Raw genomic sequence first — 14128 nt, 5'->3', positions numbered from 1 at the left:
TCCATAACCATGCATATGCACATGCGCATGTGCAGATACACACGTGTTCACTGCAACGTGACCTCCCTATCAAAGATCCAGCCGAAACGGACATGGTGGGGCCTCGTGCTCCGGGCCCGCTCATCAGCTCTCTCCTGCAGTTTGCGTATCCTCGGCGCCAGCCCACAGACATAGTCCTGCGCACGCCGACCAGCGCCAGTTAACCCCTCGAGCTTCTCGAGCTTCCACCGGCCCACTAGGAATTCGAGTATGTCGGCGTAATCCTTGGCAGTGTAGACGCCAAGCCGCTGCGCAACGGCCGAGAAATGCTCGAAGAGCTGCGGGTCGCGCCCGTCGTGCATGAGGTGGGCCGGCATTGTGATCGTCTTCCGCATCATGTCCTCAATCGCGATCATGGCGCCCGTGGGGTCCACTTCAAGCAGCTTCTCAACGATCTTCGAGTACGCGTTCTCGTGGCGCTTTTCGTCGGCTGCGATCGTGCCACACACACGTGCTAAGATGGGGTCGCCTCCCTCCTTGGCCAAGCGGGCCGTGTTGCCATGTGAAATGAAGGTCGCCCGTTCTTGGAACGATGTGTAGACGTATCCAAGGTACGGGTTGTTGTCAATGCCGGTGTCCTGCAACCGCCATCCACGTGTAAGCAACCAAGCGTATAACCCGCACGTGCTAATTGAACTATTTGTATAATGACCATATTACCCTTTCACACAACTCACGTTGAAATTTGCAAAGCACGTCATGGGCAAACGCGACTTGGCTGCGAACCTAAAACTCGATTGACTCAAAACTTGATCAAACTGAGCTGACGTAATTTTTGCCAGTTTGAAAAAGAGTTGAGCCGAGCTTAACTTGAGTCAGCTTGAAACTAGCTCGACGTAATTTTTGCCAGTTTGAAAAAGAGTTGAGCCGAGCTTAACTTGACTCAGCTCGAAACTAGCTCGTAACATAGTTGAACGGAAAAGTTTCTCTTCTATTTAGAATGCATGGATATATATACATGTATATACAATCCAGAAAACCAAATAATAAGAAAACTAAAATATTCTAAATAACGGACTTTCTTAAGTTAGAAGGTTGCAAGAATAAGTCAACTATACACCAAATATTCTAAATATGTAACATACAATGTATCGGGTCTGTTAGGTCCCCTCAAGATGGTGCTCCAGTGGAGATACCAATCTTGAGAGAAATATCCTGGAGCCGATAATGAGAGAGCGGTTTAATTAGTGCATCTGCCAACTGATCTGCGGAAGAAACATGAGAGATGCGAAGGCGACCATTTTGCACTAGTTCACGAACAAAATGATAGTCCAAAGCGATATGTTTCATGTGAGAATGGAAGACCGGGTTTGCGCATAAATATGTCACACCAATGTTGTCACTATAAAGAGTCGGTGACACACTGACCGAGACACCAAGTTCTTCAAGTAAAGAATGTACCCACTGAAGTTCTGCAGCAGCAGAAGCAATTGCCCGATACTCAGCTTCTGTGGAAGAGCGAGCAACAGAACGTTGCTTCTTTGAACTCCAAGAGATAGGATTAGGACCAAGAAAAACAATATAGGCACCTGTAGAGATACGATCATCAGGATCACCCACCCAATCTGCATCATAAAAGGCATGAAGAGACAAAGAGCTATGGCGCTGCAGTCGAATACCATAGGACCGTGTGCCATTGAGGTACCAAAGGAGATGCTTAACAGCGCCCCAATGATGAGTCGTCGGAGCATGCATGAACTGGGATAGCTTGTTGACAGCAAAAGCGATGTCAGGACGACTAATGAGAAGATACTGTAAGCTGCCAACAGTTTGACGATAAAGCGTTGCATCCGCAGGTGGAGAACCATCATGGAGCTGCAGGGAAGAGGAGGTGGCTAGCGGCGTCTGAACGGGTTTAAAATTTTCCATGTTGTGCTTGGTAAGGATATCCATAAGATATTTCTGCTAAGTGAGGCGTAGGCCCTTTGGACAAGAAACAACCTCAACACCAAGGAAATAGGATAAAGCACCTAGATCTTTTATCAAAAAACGAGAACCCAACTGATCAACAAAATTCTAGACAGCTATATCATCACTCCCCATAAGAATCAGGTCATCAACATATACCAGAAGATACATGGTAGTCTCCCTATGACGATAAATAAATAGTGATCCATCTGATATGGAATTTATAAAACCAACCTCAAGAAGAAAGCGACACAATTCATTGTACCACGCTCGAGGAGCTTATTTAAGACCATAGATGGCTTTGTTGAGCTTGCACACATAGGTGGGAAGATTAGGGTCAACAAATCCTAGCGGTTGGGACATAAAGACATCTTCATCTAGTGGACCCTGAAGAAAAGCGTTATTAACATCCATCTAACAGAGAGACCAACCTCGAGAAACCACTAAGGAGAGGAGAACCCGAACTATGGTGGGTTTAACCACTGGGCTAAATGTGTCATGATAGTCAAGCCCTGGTCGTTAATGAAAACCCTTCGCTACAAGTCGGGCCTTATAGCGATCGATGGTGCCATCGGGTTTCTGCTTGATATGGAAAACCCATTTACAACCAACTATATTCTGAGACATATCAGGAGGTATCAAGTCCCAGGTACCATTAAGAAGTAGAGCATCGAACTCTTCGGACATAGCTACACGCCAACGTGGAATTTTAAGAGCTTGAGTGTGAGAGGTAGGTTCAGTGGTATCCAGTTCGGTAGCAACGGTGAGGCTATACTTCGGGTTTGGTTTGATAATGTTATTCTTTTATCGAGTTACCATTGGGTGGAGGAAAGTGGGAAGTGGTAGAGCAGGTGAGTCACTACGGGGAAGATTCTGTTGGGTGTCAGTAGGAGAGGAGGTCACGGGAGATGTCTCACAGGAAGTGGTTTGCAGGAGGAATAGAGGAGACAACAAGAGATCTCTGGATGTAGGATTAGGAGGTGAATTGGGCAAGGTAACTGCGGCAGTAGGTGGGGGTGGAGGAACTGGCAAAGGATAACCCAGCATAAAGGCCCCCTCGGCCACCTCAGACGGTACCATATCCGGCAATCCACCGCGGGAATCAACACCAACACTGGCCAAAGAGGACGATTGAAAAGGAAACTCAGACTCGACAAACACAACATGACGAGAGACGTAAATTTTTTGAGATGACAGATCATAACATAGGTAAGCACTTTGAGTAAGGGAATAACCAAGAAATGCACAAGGACGAGAACGAGATTCCAACTTGTGAGATGTGTAAGGACATAGCCAAGGATAACAAAGACACCCGAACAACCAAAGTTTGAAGAAGTTAGGAGGAGTTTAAAAGAGACACTCAAAGGATGATTTCATGGATAGGTTTCGTTTGGGCATACGGTTAATGAGATAGATAGCGGTGGTAAGGGCAAAGGGCCAAAACGAGGAGGGGACGGACGCTTGGTGAAGTAAAGTTAAACTGGTTTCAACAATGTGACGATGTCTGCATTGTGAAAAACCATTATGTTTAGGTGTGTGAGGTAGGGTCGTCAAATGGGAGATGCCATAAGCCCCAAGGAAATCTCTGAGAGCTATAAATTCTCCACCATTATCTGTGTAGAGTGTGACAATAGGTCGATTGAAACGTTTTTCCACAAGCGATTTAAAGCATTTAAACACAGCCAGAACATCAGATTTTTTTTTAAGTAGATAGAACCAGATATATTTGGTATAATGATCAACAAAAATCACATAATATTTATATCCATCGCATGATAAAACCGGAGAAGTCCAAACATCCGAAAACACCAAATCAAGAGAAGAATCGGATACAAGTGAGGAATCATAAAAGGGTAATTTGTGGCTTTTATTGCATAGACAAGTATTACAATGAAAATTACTCGATGAACTAGAAGAACAAGATACAGACTTGGACAATGACAGATGACGCATGGCTCTGTTAGAGGGATGACCTAAACGACTATGCCATAAAGAAAAAGATTCATGGGATACAGAAAAAGCCAGTGATGATGCCGACACACCCAAAGATGAAGACCAAGAGTAGATGCTACCTTTAAGTGGACCTTGATGGAGGATGGCCCCTATGTGAGGATCCTTCACCTGAAAGTGTGTTGGAGTAAAAAAAACAATAACATTATTATTTTTGCAAAGTTGGGAAACAGATAACAGATTTTTGTTCATGAAGGCACACAAAGGACATTTGAAAATTTAAGGGAAGAAGGATTATAAGGTGGGGAGAGAGAACCTATATGGGTAATGTTCAAGCTGGCACCGTTGCCAACGATGACATCATCTGATCCCTCATATGGAGAATGGAGTGAGAGATTAGCAAGATCCGTTATGACATGATGTGTGGCACCCGAGTCTAGAATTCATTCAGATGAGGATGGAGTGAAGGAATAGGCTGCAGCGTTGGCTTGAGGAGAACATATCCGGGCCTATGTTGAGGCCGTGGTGCCACCAAACTAGTCCATGATATATGTTGGAGGGTTGGGCACCGCTTAGCAGAATGTCCTTGTTGTTCGCACAATTGGCAGCGCCCAAGGTATGGACGAGGGCCACGTTGACTTTGTGTCTGTGGAGGTCGGGGAGTCCATGTCCCAGAAGGTCGAAAAGGACTAGGTTGTGGCGAACCCATGGGGAGATTATTCGGCCTATTCGGTGGTCCAGACTTAGCAGCTGCATTGGCAGTAACCGAGAGAGGTATTTGGTTACCGTTCTTGGCGGCAAGGTGGGCTTCGCGGTTGAGGAGCTTCTCATGCAGTTCTTCAAAGGTCGTGCTTGAATAGCATTGGCAAGTTCTGTATAGTCCTCATCAAGACCATTAAGAATCTTGATAGTAAGATCCTCGATGTCAACTGGGGCATTCATCATTGCAAGTTCATCCACTTTTATCTTGATATTTTGCATAAACTCGGTGATCGTCTGGGAGCCTTTGATCGGGTTACTTAGTTGAGTTTTCAATTGGGTTATTCGACCACGCGTCGGTTTACCATATGTGAGGGCCAAGGTCGACCAAGCATCGCGAGACGTTCGAACGGTTACAATAAAGGGAATCAAAGTCGGAGATAATGAACCAAGTATAGCATTCAAGATGAGTTGATCTTGATGTACCCATGTGTGATGGGCGGGGTTAACGGTTGTGGCGCCATTGACCGTGATGGTTTGCTCAGGACATGATGGGTGTGTGCCATCGACAAATTCGAGCAAATCATAGCTGGTGAGAAGAGTAGAGAATTGTAGGCGCCACGAAAAATAATTCGAGGCAGTAAGCTTCAATGGCGCTTGCGCAGAAACATTGAGCGCAATGATGGTTGACGTGGTGCGTTGATCGGTTGGATTAGCGGCTGCAGTGACCGGTTGAACCGTGACAGCGGCTATGGACTGGACCGAGGGGGAGGCGTGCACTGGTGAAGACTGTGATTCCATGGTGACAGCAGCAGTAAGCAAGCAACAATGGTGGTGAAAGAAAGAAGAAAAAGGAAAAAAAAATTATGCTTTGGTGTAGGCATGAGCCAACGGCTCTGATACCATAACAAAGTTGAACAGACAAGTATCTCTTCCATTTAGAATGCACAAATATATATACACGTATATACAATCGAGAAAACTAAAGAATAAGGAAACTAAAATATTCTAAATAACTGGCTTTCCTAAGTTAGAAGATTGTAAGAATAAGTCAATTATACACCAAATATTCTAAATATGTAATATACAATGTATCGGGTCTGTTTGCTCGAACTGGATTCGGTTCAATTCAACTCAAGATTGGCTCAATTTATAACTTAATTTTTTTATATATTATATTTATATATATAAGATAAATTTTATTTTTTTAGAATTTGAGTACCATTTACAACTTTCAATTCCGCTTGTTTTACAAAATAGCTATTCGCTCAAGTTCAAACTCGGCCCAAAAGCTTGAGGAGCTATTCCGGGTCGTTTACTGAACCAAGCTCAGCTGGCCACCATGGCTCGAGAACCAAGCCAAGCTGAACTTGAGCTAAGGTAGCTTGCTCGCTCAATCGAGTCGAGCTACTCAGTACGGTGTGTCCAGCTCTACTTAGAACCTCCTTGTGGGTGCAACCCTGATCATAAGACCCATCTGGATGTATGAAATGTATATCCACTCTATTTATCTATTTTTCCAGTTTAGTTTAGGGCATGATCTCAAAAATTAAGCAGATAAAAATTTTAGGTAAATCACATCATAGGAAATAATAATTATTGACGATTAAAAACTTTTTGTGGGCCACAGAAGTTTTAGATCAAGCTAATATTTATTTATTTTTTTCCTTTCATATAAGTATTTGTAACCTTACCAACAAGTTGGATGGTTAAAAGGCATTACGGTGGGCCCTATGAATTTTTCAATAATGAGTGTTCAACAACCATTGTTTTATATGGTGTGGTCTATCTGAAATGTTATCTTCTTCATTTTGAACCACTTCATAAAATAATCTGGCAAAACCGATGGATGATGTGGATATGCCTTGTATACATTGAGGTGGGTTCTAAGGTCAAGTTCCACGGGCATCCAAGTTGTGCCCGTCAAGCCTATTTATTTTTCAATAACCGGATAAATGAAGTGTAAATTATGAGTAATTATTGATATTGACTTGATGTTGACGGTGCACTGAAATAGTGAAATGGTGGATGTTATGGGAAAATATGGATCTACTTTCTCCGCATGTTCTGCTTGGGAGAAACCTTCAAGTAGCGAGACCTGGCGAGATTATACTCAACTCGACCTCATTCCGTTCACTTAAAGTCAGCTCGAACTTAGTTCCGAGACACGGCGTCGGTGTCGTCCGTCGAGTTAATTAATGGAAAGAGTATGGGCACGACAATCGCTAAGTCAGTCTGAATGGAGACACGACTAGCGTAACGTCCCAGTAAGACACGATCTGGGAATAACTACAAAACCACCGATATCTGCACGTTCGTCAGTCGTGGTTAGTGGCTAAGATTGTGCCGAGAAATACGGGCACGTCCACTCCGGTCGCAAGGTATAAATAGCCATCAAATGCATAGGAACAAGTACGCAATATCTCACATCCTAACCCCCTACTACACTACTCAGACCCAGATTCCTAGCTTGACTTTGGCATCGGAGGGTCCCCTGCTCTAGCCAGGGTCTCCTTTGTCCTTCTACTGTGCAGGCTTACAAAGCTCGGAGCGAGTGTTCGGAGCTCGGCAAGAGTGAACCAGATTTTTGCATCAACATTTTGGAGCCGTCTGAGCTAGATGCCTCGTTATTCTGAGCGGTGAATTCCGCTATAAAGTCGGCCACTGTTTGACCTTTGATTGTTGTTCTCGGCCGATATTCGATATCGAACTTGTCGAGCTCGACGGCCCACTTGGTCAACCGTCTGGACACTTCGGGCTTCTGCAGCACTTGCCGGAGGGGTTGATCTATGAGGACAATAATGAGATGTGCTTGGTAGTATGGACATAGCCGCCGAGCCGAAATGATTAGAGCTAAGGCAAGTTTCTCCATATCTTGATATCTCGTTTCTGCTGGGATCAACACCTTACTGACATAGTATATCGGGTATTGCTTTTTCTCAGACTCCCTAGCAAGGGCTAAGCTAACGACTGCGGAAGACAGCTAAATAGATGAACAACGGTTCCCTTTTCTCTGGCTTAGACAACAATAAGAGTCATCCCAAATACTGTTTTAGTTGTTGGAACGCTTGCTCGCACTTGAGAGTCCACTCTGCCTTCTTACTACCCTTCAATTGCTAAAAAAAGGGAAGACACTTATCTGTGGCTCTGGAAGTGAAGTGGTTGAGTGCGGCTACCTTCCCTGTAAGGCATTGGATTTTCTTCAAATTATGGGGCGAGCTCATACCCGAGAGAGCCCTTATCTTTTTCGTATTAGCCTCGATTTCCCTCTGACTGACTTGAAAACTAAGGAACTTACCCGAACCTACACCGAACGCGCATTTTGCTAGGTTTAGCCTCATCCATACTTCTGAAGTATGGAGAAAGCCTTGGCCAGATCCGAGATATGGTCAGCTAATCTGACACTTTTTACCAACATGTCATTGACATAAACCTCCATGGTCTTGCCGATTTACTGAGCAAACATCTTATTCACCAGTCGTTGATAAGTAGCCCATGCATTCTTCAATCCGAACGGCATGACTCGGTAGCAATAGAGTTCTTTGTCCGTGATGAAAGTTGTTTTTTGTTTATGCGAGGAGTGCATAACTATCTGGTTATAGCCGGAATATGCGTCCATGAACGTTAGGAGCTCATGCCTGGTTGTGCTATCAACCAGCTGGTCGATCTTCGAGAGGGGGAAGCTATCCTAGGGGCAAGCCTTGTTGAGGTCGGAATAATCTACGTAGACCCGCCATTTTCCGTTGTCTTTTTTAACAAGTACAATGTTGGTGATCCAGCCAAGGTAGTGGACTTCTTCTATGAAGCCGACGTTGAGGAGTTTTGTGACTTCCTCAGCCATTGTCGCGTACCTCTCAGGCTTAAAAGCCCCCCTCTTCCATTTGACTAGCTTATGTTCTGGATCTATATTCAACATGTGGACCATGACTTCTGGAGAGATGCCCGGCATGTCCTGGTGGGACCATGCGAAGATATCTTTATGCTATCGTAGAAAATTCAGCATCTGGTCTCGCTGCTCGGTACTCAATGATGACCCATGCTGGACTGTCCTAGTTGGATCGGCGCCATCGAGCGGGACGATCAAGAGGTCCTCCATGGGAGAACTCTCAGCTATGATGTTCTCTCTGGGGTCGAGCATGTCGACTGTGAAGGCTTACTTTGCTAAGCCCTTTCTAACCGCTATTGAATAGCATCACCGAGCCTCTCGTTGATCACATTTGACATAGTTGACTCCCTCGACAGCAGGGAACCTCATCATCAGGTGATACGTGGACACTACCGCCCTCATGGCGTTAAGAGATAGTCGCCCAATGATAACGTTATGAGTCGACGATGCATGTACAACCGAGAAGTCTACTAGTAGAGTAACTTAGTTCTGGCCTTCTCCTATAGTGACCGAGAGAGAAATCACTCCTTCTGAGATAACTTTGTCGCCTGCGAAGCCACGCAGCGGGATTTTTACAGGTCGGAGGCGTGACCTGGCAATACCCATTTTATTGAATGCCTTGGAGTGTAGAATGTCGACTGAGCTCCCAATATCGACCAGGATGCGGTATACTTTATGATTGGCTATCGTCATCACGACTACCAAAGCATCATCGTGAGGATGCTGAATCCCACGCACGTTATCCTCTGTAAATGTAAGGCTTCATGGGCTTACTCGGAGCTCCTTTCTTGGCTTGTCAACCAAGTGAATGTGGTATTTGGGATCAGTACTCCGTGCATGGGCTTTGCCGGCTTGGTTTGAGTCACCACCTCCCGATGGACCAACGTATATCGTCCAGATTTCGGTACCATCTTCCGCAGCCCTACCTGATTGCTCGTCCTTCCGAGCCTGCTTCTCTTCCTTTATGTACTGACGTAGGTGACCCTTGCGGATGAAGGTCTCAATTTCTTCCTTCAGGTCAACACAATCGCTAGTGTTGTGCCCATGATCGCGATGAAAGCGGTAGTACTTACGCTTATCCCATTGGCCTGCCTCTATCTTCATACAGCTCGGCCAATGCAGCAGCCTCTTATCCCGGATATCTAGTAAGATCTGTTCCGGAGATGTGTTGAGGGGGGTATATGAGCTGAATTTGCTCTCAGGCCTCCTCCTTGGCCTCCGATCATGGGGAGCGTTGTCGTCTAACCTCCTCTTATTTGCTTGTGACGGTGCTTCATCCTTCTGCCTCTTCTCTTTGGACGAAGTTCCGAGCTTTGGTTACTCTTTCACAAGTTAAAGAACTCTTCAGCGTTCGTGTACTTCTGTGCGCGACTTATGAGCTCTCCAAGCATAGCAAGCGGGTTTTTTCCTATCGAGAAGAGGAACCTCCTGTCTTTGAGCCCACTAATCATTGCGGAAAGAGCCATTTTATCGGAGTAATCATCAACCTGCAGAGCCTCCTCGTTGAAGCGAGAGATGTAATCTTTCAGTGACTCTCCATTCTTTTGCTTGAGGGTGAGTAGGTGAGTCGACAGTTTATGGCGCTTCTTTTTGACGATAAACTACGTCAAGAATGCTCTACTGAACTCATGGGTGCGTCTGCTCCGATTGCAAGGTATAAATAGCCATCAAATGCATAAAAATAGGTACGCAATATCTCACACCCTAACTCCTAGCTACACTACTCAAACCCAAATTCCTAGCCTAACTTTGGCATCGGAGGGTCCCCTACTCTAGCCAGGGACTCCTTTATCCTTCTCCTGTGCAGGCTTACAGAGCTCGAAGCGAGTGTTCAAAGCTCGGCAAGGGTGAACTAGATTTTTGCATCAATTGTGGATTTTTTTTCACTAAAGCTTATGAGGCCCACCATTATATATGTGCTTGATCTGATGTGCCGTCCATTTGTGTTTTTCCTCTAATTTTATAGTATGAGCCCAAAATAAAGCAAAGCTAAGGTAGACCATGCCACATAAAACAATGGAAAATGAATGCTTACAGTTTTTTTTTTATTCTTTTTTTTTTTGTCACAAAAGTTTTGCACTAAGCTAATTATTTTTGTGTTTTTCCTTCATCCATGTCTCTTTGAGATGTTATTAACAAGTTGGATGGCAGGTACACATTCCTAAGGGCCAAAGGCTTATTTTAACTTTCAACTGTAGCCATTAAATTTCTTTTGTTTCCTGTGGTGTGGTCCAGTGTAGGATATTTAAAGGAATTGGACCAAAAACATGCACAACAATGGCCTCACAAATGTTGCCACCGTAATTTATGTACCATAATAAAGCCTTTTGTAGGGTTGAAAGTTGGGTGGGTTGAACCCGATCGACCCAACATTGGGTTGGGCTTGGGCAAGACGTATCGAGTCCAATCTCGAGCTTGGGCTATACAAACACCAACCCGAGAAAACTCGGGTTGAGCTCAGGTTGAGGTCTTGGGTTGCCCGACCCAACCCGAACCCAGTCAATATATAAGTAACTTATAAACTATAATTGAGTGTGGATCGTATATGTTGAAGACATAGAAATTCCGGTGCTGTCGGGTCTCATTGGTCCACATCATTTCCGATGGCTCAAGCTAACAAGAAATGCAGGATTTCTCTCCCAAATAAATTGTGTGCCACACAACACGACTTTTAAATGAGTAGTTGTCCTATATTTTAGCTTGTTTGTTTAGAATAAATGAAGTTCTTTATAATAAGTAACTACATATATAATTAATAAAATTATAGATATAAAAAATAAGACTTGTATTAAAATATAATAAACTAATGCAATCATTAAAAATTAACATGTATCCACCCGACCAATCTAACCAAACCTGCTTGGGTTGAGCTTGGGCTGAGAATTTCTAACCCCGAGGTTAGGTTGGGTTCAGGTTGGGGTATAAGAACCTTGGATTGGGCCAGTGCTGAGCACCAACCCAACCCAACTTTCAGCCCTAGCCTCTGGGAAATGGTTTTTTAAACTAAATTACATTGAGATTCTTCTTTCTCGAACAGCTTTAAAAATTAATAATTGCTCTGTTACAGCTCGAATCCCCTCGTACGTGGCAAAGAGAACCACGTGTGCAGAACGGATCCGCTCTCCACTCTGATATGATTGTCAGGTGGGCCATAACTGTATATAATGATAGAATTTGGACCATTCTCTTATTCATACCTTTGTTTTCCACACTTCCACCTGATGATCGTAGTCTCATTATTGAGGCGTTGAATCTGAACAATAGGATAAGCTCATGCGCGTTTCAGATCTCTCACACATTTACATCCTTGCCACGTGTAGGGAGACTGTACACGTACGGGAGATCGGAATGGTGCATCCCACGATGCATAAGCACGTGAATTGTCTCCTCCTGGAAGCGGAAAGCGGATTGGGTGGGGTACCACACACCAGCGATACGACGCGGATTTCCTGTGATGATGTTGAGAAATCCTCTCCGTCCATCCGTTTTGTGAGTTCATTTTAGGACATGAGACCAAAAATGAACCGTACCCAATTCTCAAGTGGGCCGAAAATGTGAGAATTGAATTTCGACAGTTGAAATATTCGTGGGCCACAGAAGTTTTAAATCCTTCTAATATTTGTTTTTTTGAGTTCACCCCAGTTGGAATGACGCTATTAACGGTATGGGTGGCGTGTAAACATCACTGTAGAACCCAGGGAGGTTTCAACGGTAGGAATTTCCCTAACCACCTTTTCCTTTAGTACGGCCCACTTGAGTCGTGGATCCTTCTCAATTTTGGTCTCATAGCCTAAAATGAGCTTCAAAAACGGATGGACAGGGTGGATTCCATACAAACATCATGGTGGGCCCCATCTGAGTTCCCAGCGCAGGAACTTCCTGCGAATGGCTTTCGCAGGAAATCCGCGTCCCCAGCGATATAGCTGACGTGGCCGTGGGTACGTGTCGTTCGAAGACCAGCGCCGATGCTCCTCCAGCACCGACTTGTACGAACGGTTCAAAGGAGATCAACGTTGCATGAGCCCCAAAATGATGTTTTTTTTTTATATCTACACCGTTCATCCAATTTTATATATCATTTTAGATCATCAGACGAAAAACGAATCATATCCAAATCTCAACTGCACCACACCACAGATAGCAGCGGGGAGAATGATTTTCACCGTTAAAACATTCGTGGGGCCCACATAACATTTATTTTTCCATCCAATCTGTTCATAAGTTCAAAAAGACCTGGATGAAAAGTAAAACCAAATATCATATTGACCCAAAACTTATGTGACCCCCGAAAGGGTTTCAATGGTAGACGTTCAATCCACCACTGCTTTTTTCCAGTGTGTTTCACTTGATATTTAGATCTATCTTATTTTTCGGCTCAACCCTTACGAGGATCTCGCCAAATGGATGGACGGTTTGGATATAATACATATCTCATGATGGGACCCACGGAACTTGCTGACGTCAATACATCAGCTAGATACCTGGTGTGTCATACACCAGCCAATCCGCTTCCAAGTGAGGCCCAATGTCCGATGATCAGAACACTGGACTGATTGGCCCACCATTATTTTGCCCAAGGCAATCAAGCGAATGACCGAATTACCCTCACACGTGGGAACCTGGAACTCACCATGCCCGCTCCAATGAGGTACTGTACGGTGCGTTCCACCATGCGCATGTCCACACGCCCCGACAGGTAGAGATACTTCTCGAGCAGATCCCCATGCCGGTTCTCCTCAGCCGTCCAAGCCCGACTCCACACGGCCCACGGGCTAGTGCTAGAGCCCGTCTCGTCGCGGACCCCTTCGAACGTGTTGATCATGGTCTGGTACGTGGGTAACGCATCCTCCGTAATCATGTCGCCCACCAGCACCACGAAGAACTCGTCGGGCAATTCCGCTGATCGGGCCTGTAGGGCCCGCACCTCTTCTTCGAACTCATCCGTCGGCAGTGTCGGGTCCGGCAAGAAATCCTGCGGCTGCCAGGACTGCTCGACCGCTTTCAAGAAGGGAAGGATCGCTTGTGTGGCCCACCCTTCTAGCGTTTTGAACATCTCGAGCTTCTCTGGTGGCAATGAGTGCTTGATCACTAGCCGGGACGGGGCCGGCGGAGACGCTACCGCTGAGATTGGGCGTCGCCAGAATCTGACACAGGTTGTCGGAAATTTGACGCGATTGGCCGGAAACCGGCCGGATTCCAGCAGGTGGGGATGGTTATTGAGAGAGAGGGTGGTGGATTTCATGGTTCCTGGATGTTGTCTGTACGTATGTGTTCGCACTGTCTGGAGAGCGTTGCTTATAAAAGGCGAGAGTAATGAATGACGGGAAATTTGCGACTGTACGACCCATTTATGGCCCTATTTACGAGACATGCCCACCTTATTTTACCTGGCGAAAATACGCCCCAGCTGTACGGACGACTGGCCAAAGGTCGAAAATGCCCCCTGCTTGTTCCTTCGAGCGGATAGGTGATGCTCGAAGACGAGCGCTGACACTCCTCGAACTCCGAGCTGTACGGACGGTTCAAAAGATATCAAAGTTACATGGCACCACAGTAACGTATTTATTATATCCACAACGTTTATCCATATTTCGAGATCATTTCCGAGCATTATCCAAGCAAAAAAAAATCATATCCAAAGAGCAA

At 45.2% G+C, this 14128-nt stretch overlaps 1 protein-coding gene across 1 annotated transcript; it reads right to left on the bottom strand.

The window, feature by feature from the left end:
• Positions 1 to 32: 32 nt before the first annotated feature.
• Positions 33 to 13767, bottom strand: LOC131236516 (stearoyl-[acyl-carrier-protein] 9-desaturase 6, chloroplastic-like). The gene is made up of 2 exons (XM_058233758.1): positions 13113 to 13767; positions 33 to 617 (listed from the first exon to the last, which is right to left on the bottom strand). The coding sequence occupies exons 1-2, from the start codon at positions 13722 to 13724 to the stop codon at positions 48 to 50; spliced, it is 1182 nt and encodes a 393-aa protein (XP_058089741.1). The 5' UTR covers positions 13725 to 13767; the 3' UTR covers positions 33 to 47.
• Positions 13768 to 14128: the final 361 nt, after the last annotated feature.

The sequence above is a fragment of the Magnolia sinica genome, chromosome 2 (assembly GCF_029962835.1).
Source record: "Magnolia sinica isolate HGM2019 chromosome 2, MsV1, whole genome shotgun sequence".
Taxonomy (NCBI): domain Eukaryota; kingdom Viridiplantae; phylum Streptophyta; class Magnoliopsida; order Magnoliales; family Magnoliaceae; genus Magnolia; species Magnolia sinica.
Note: the sequence above shows the minus strand (reverse complement) of the source record. Positions and strands in the feature narration are given on the sequence as shown.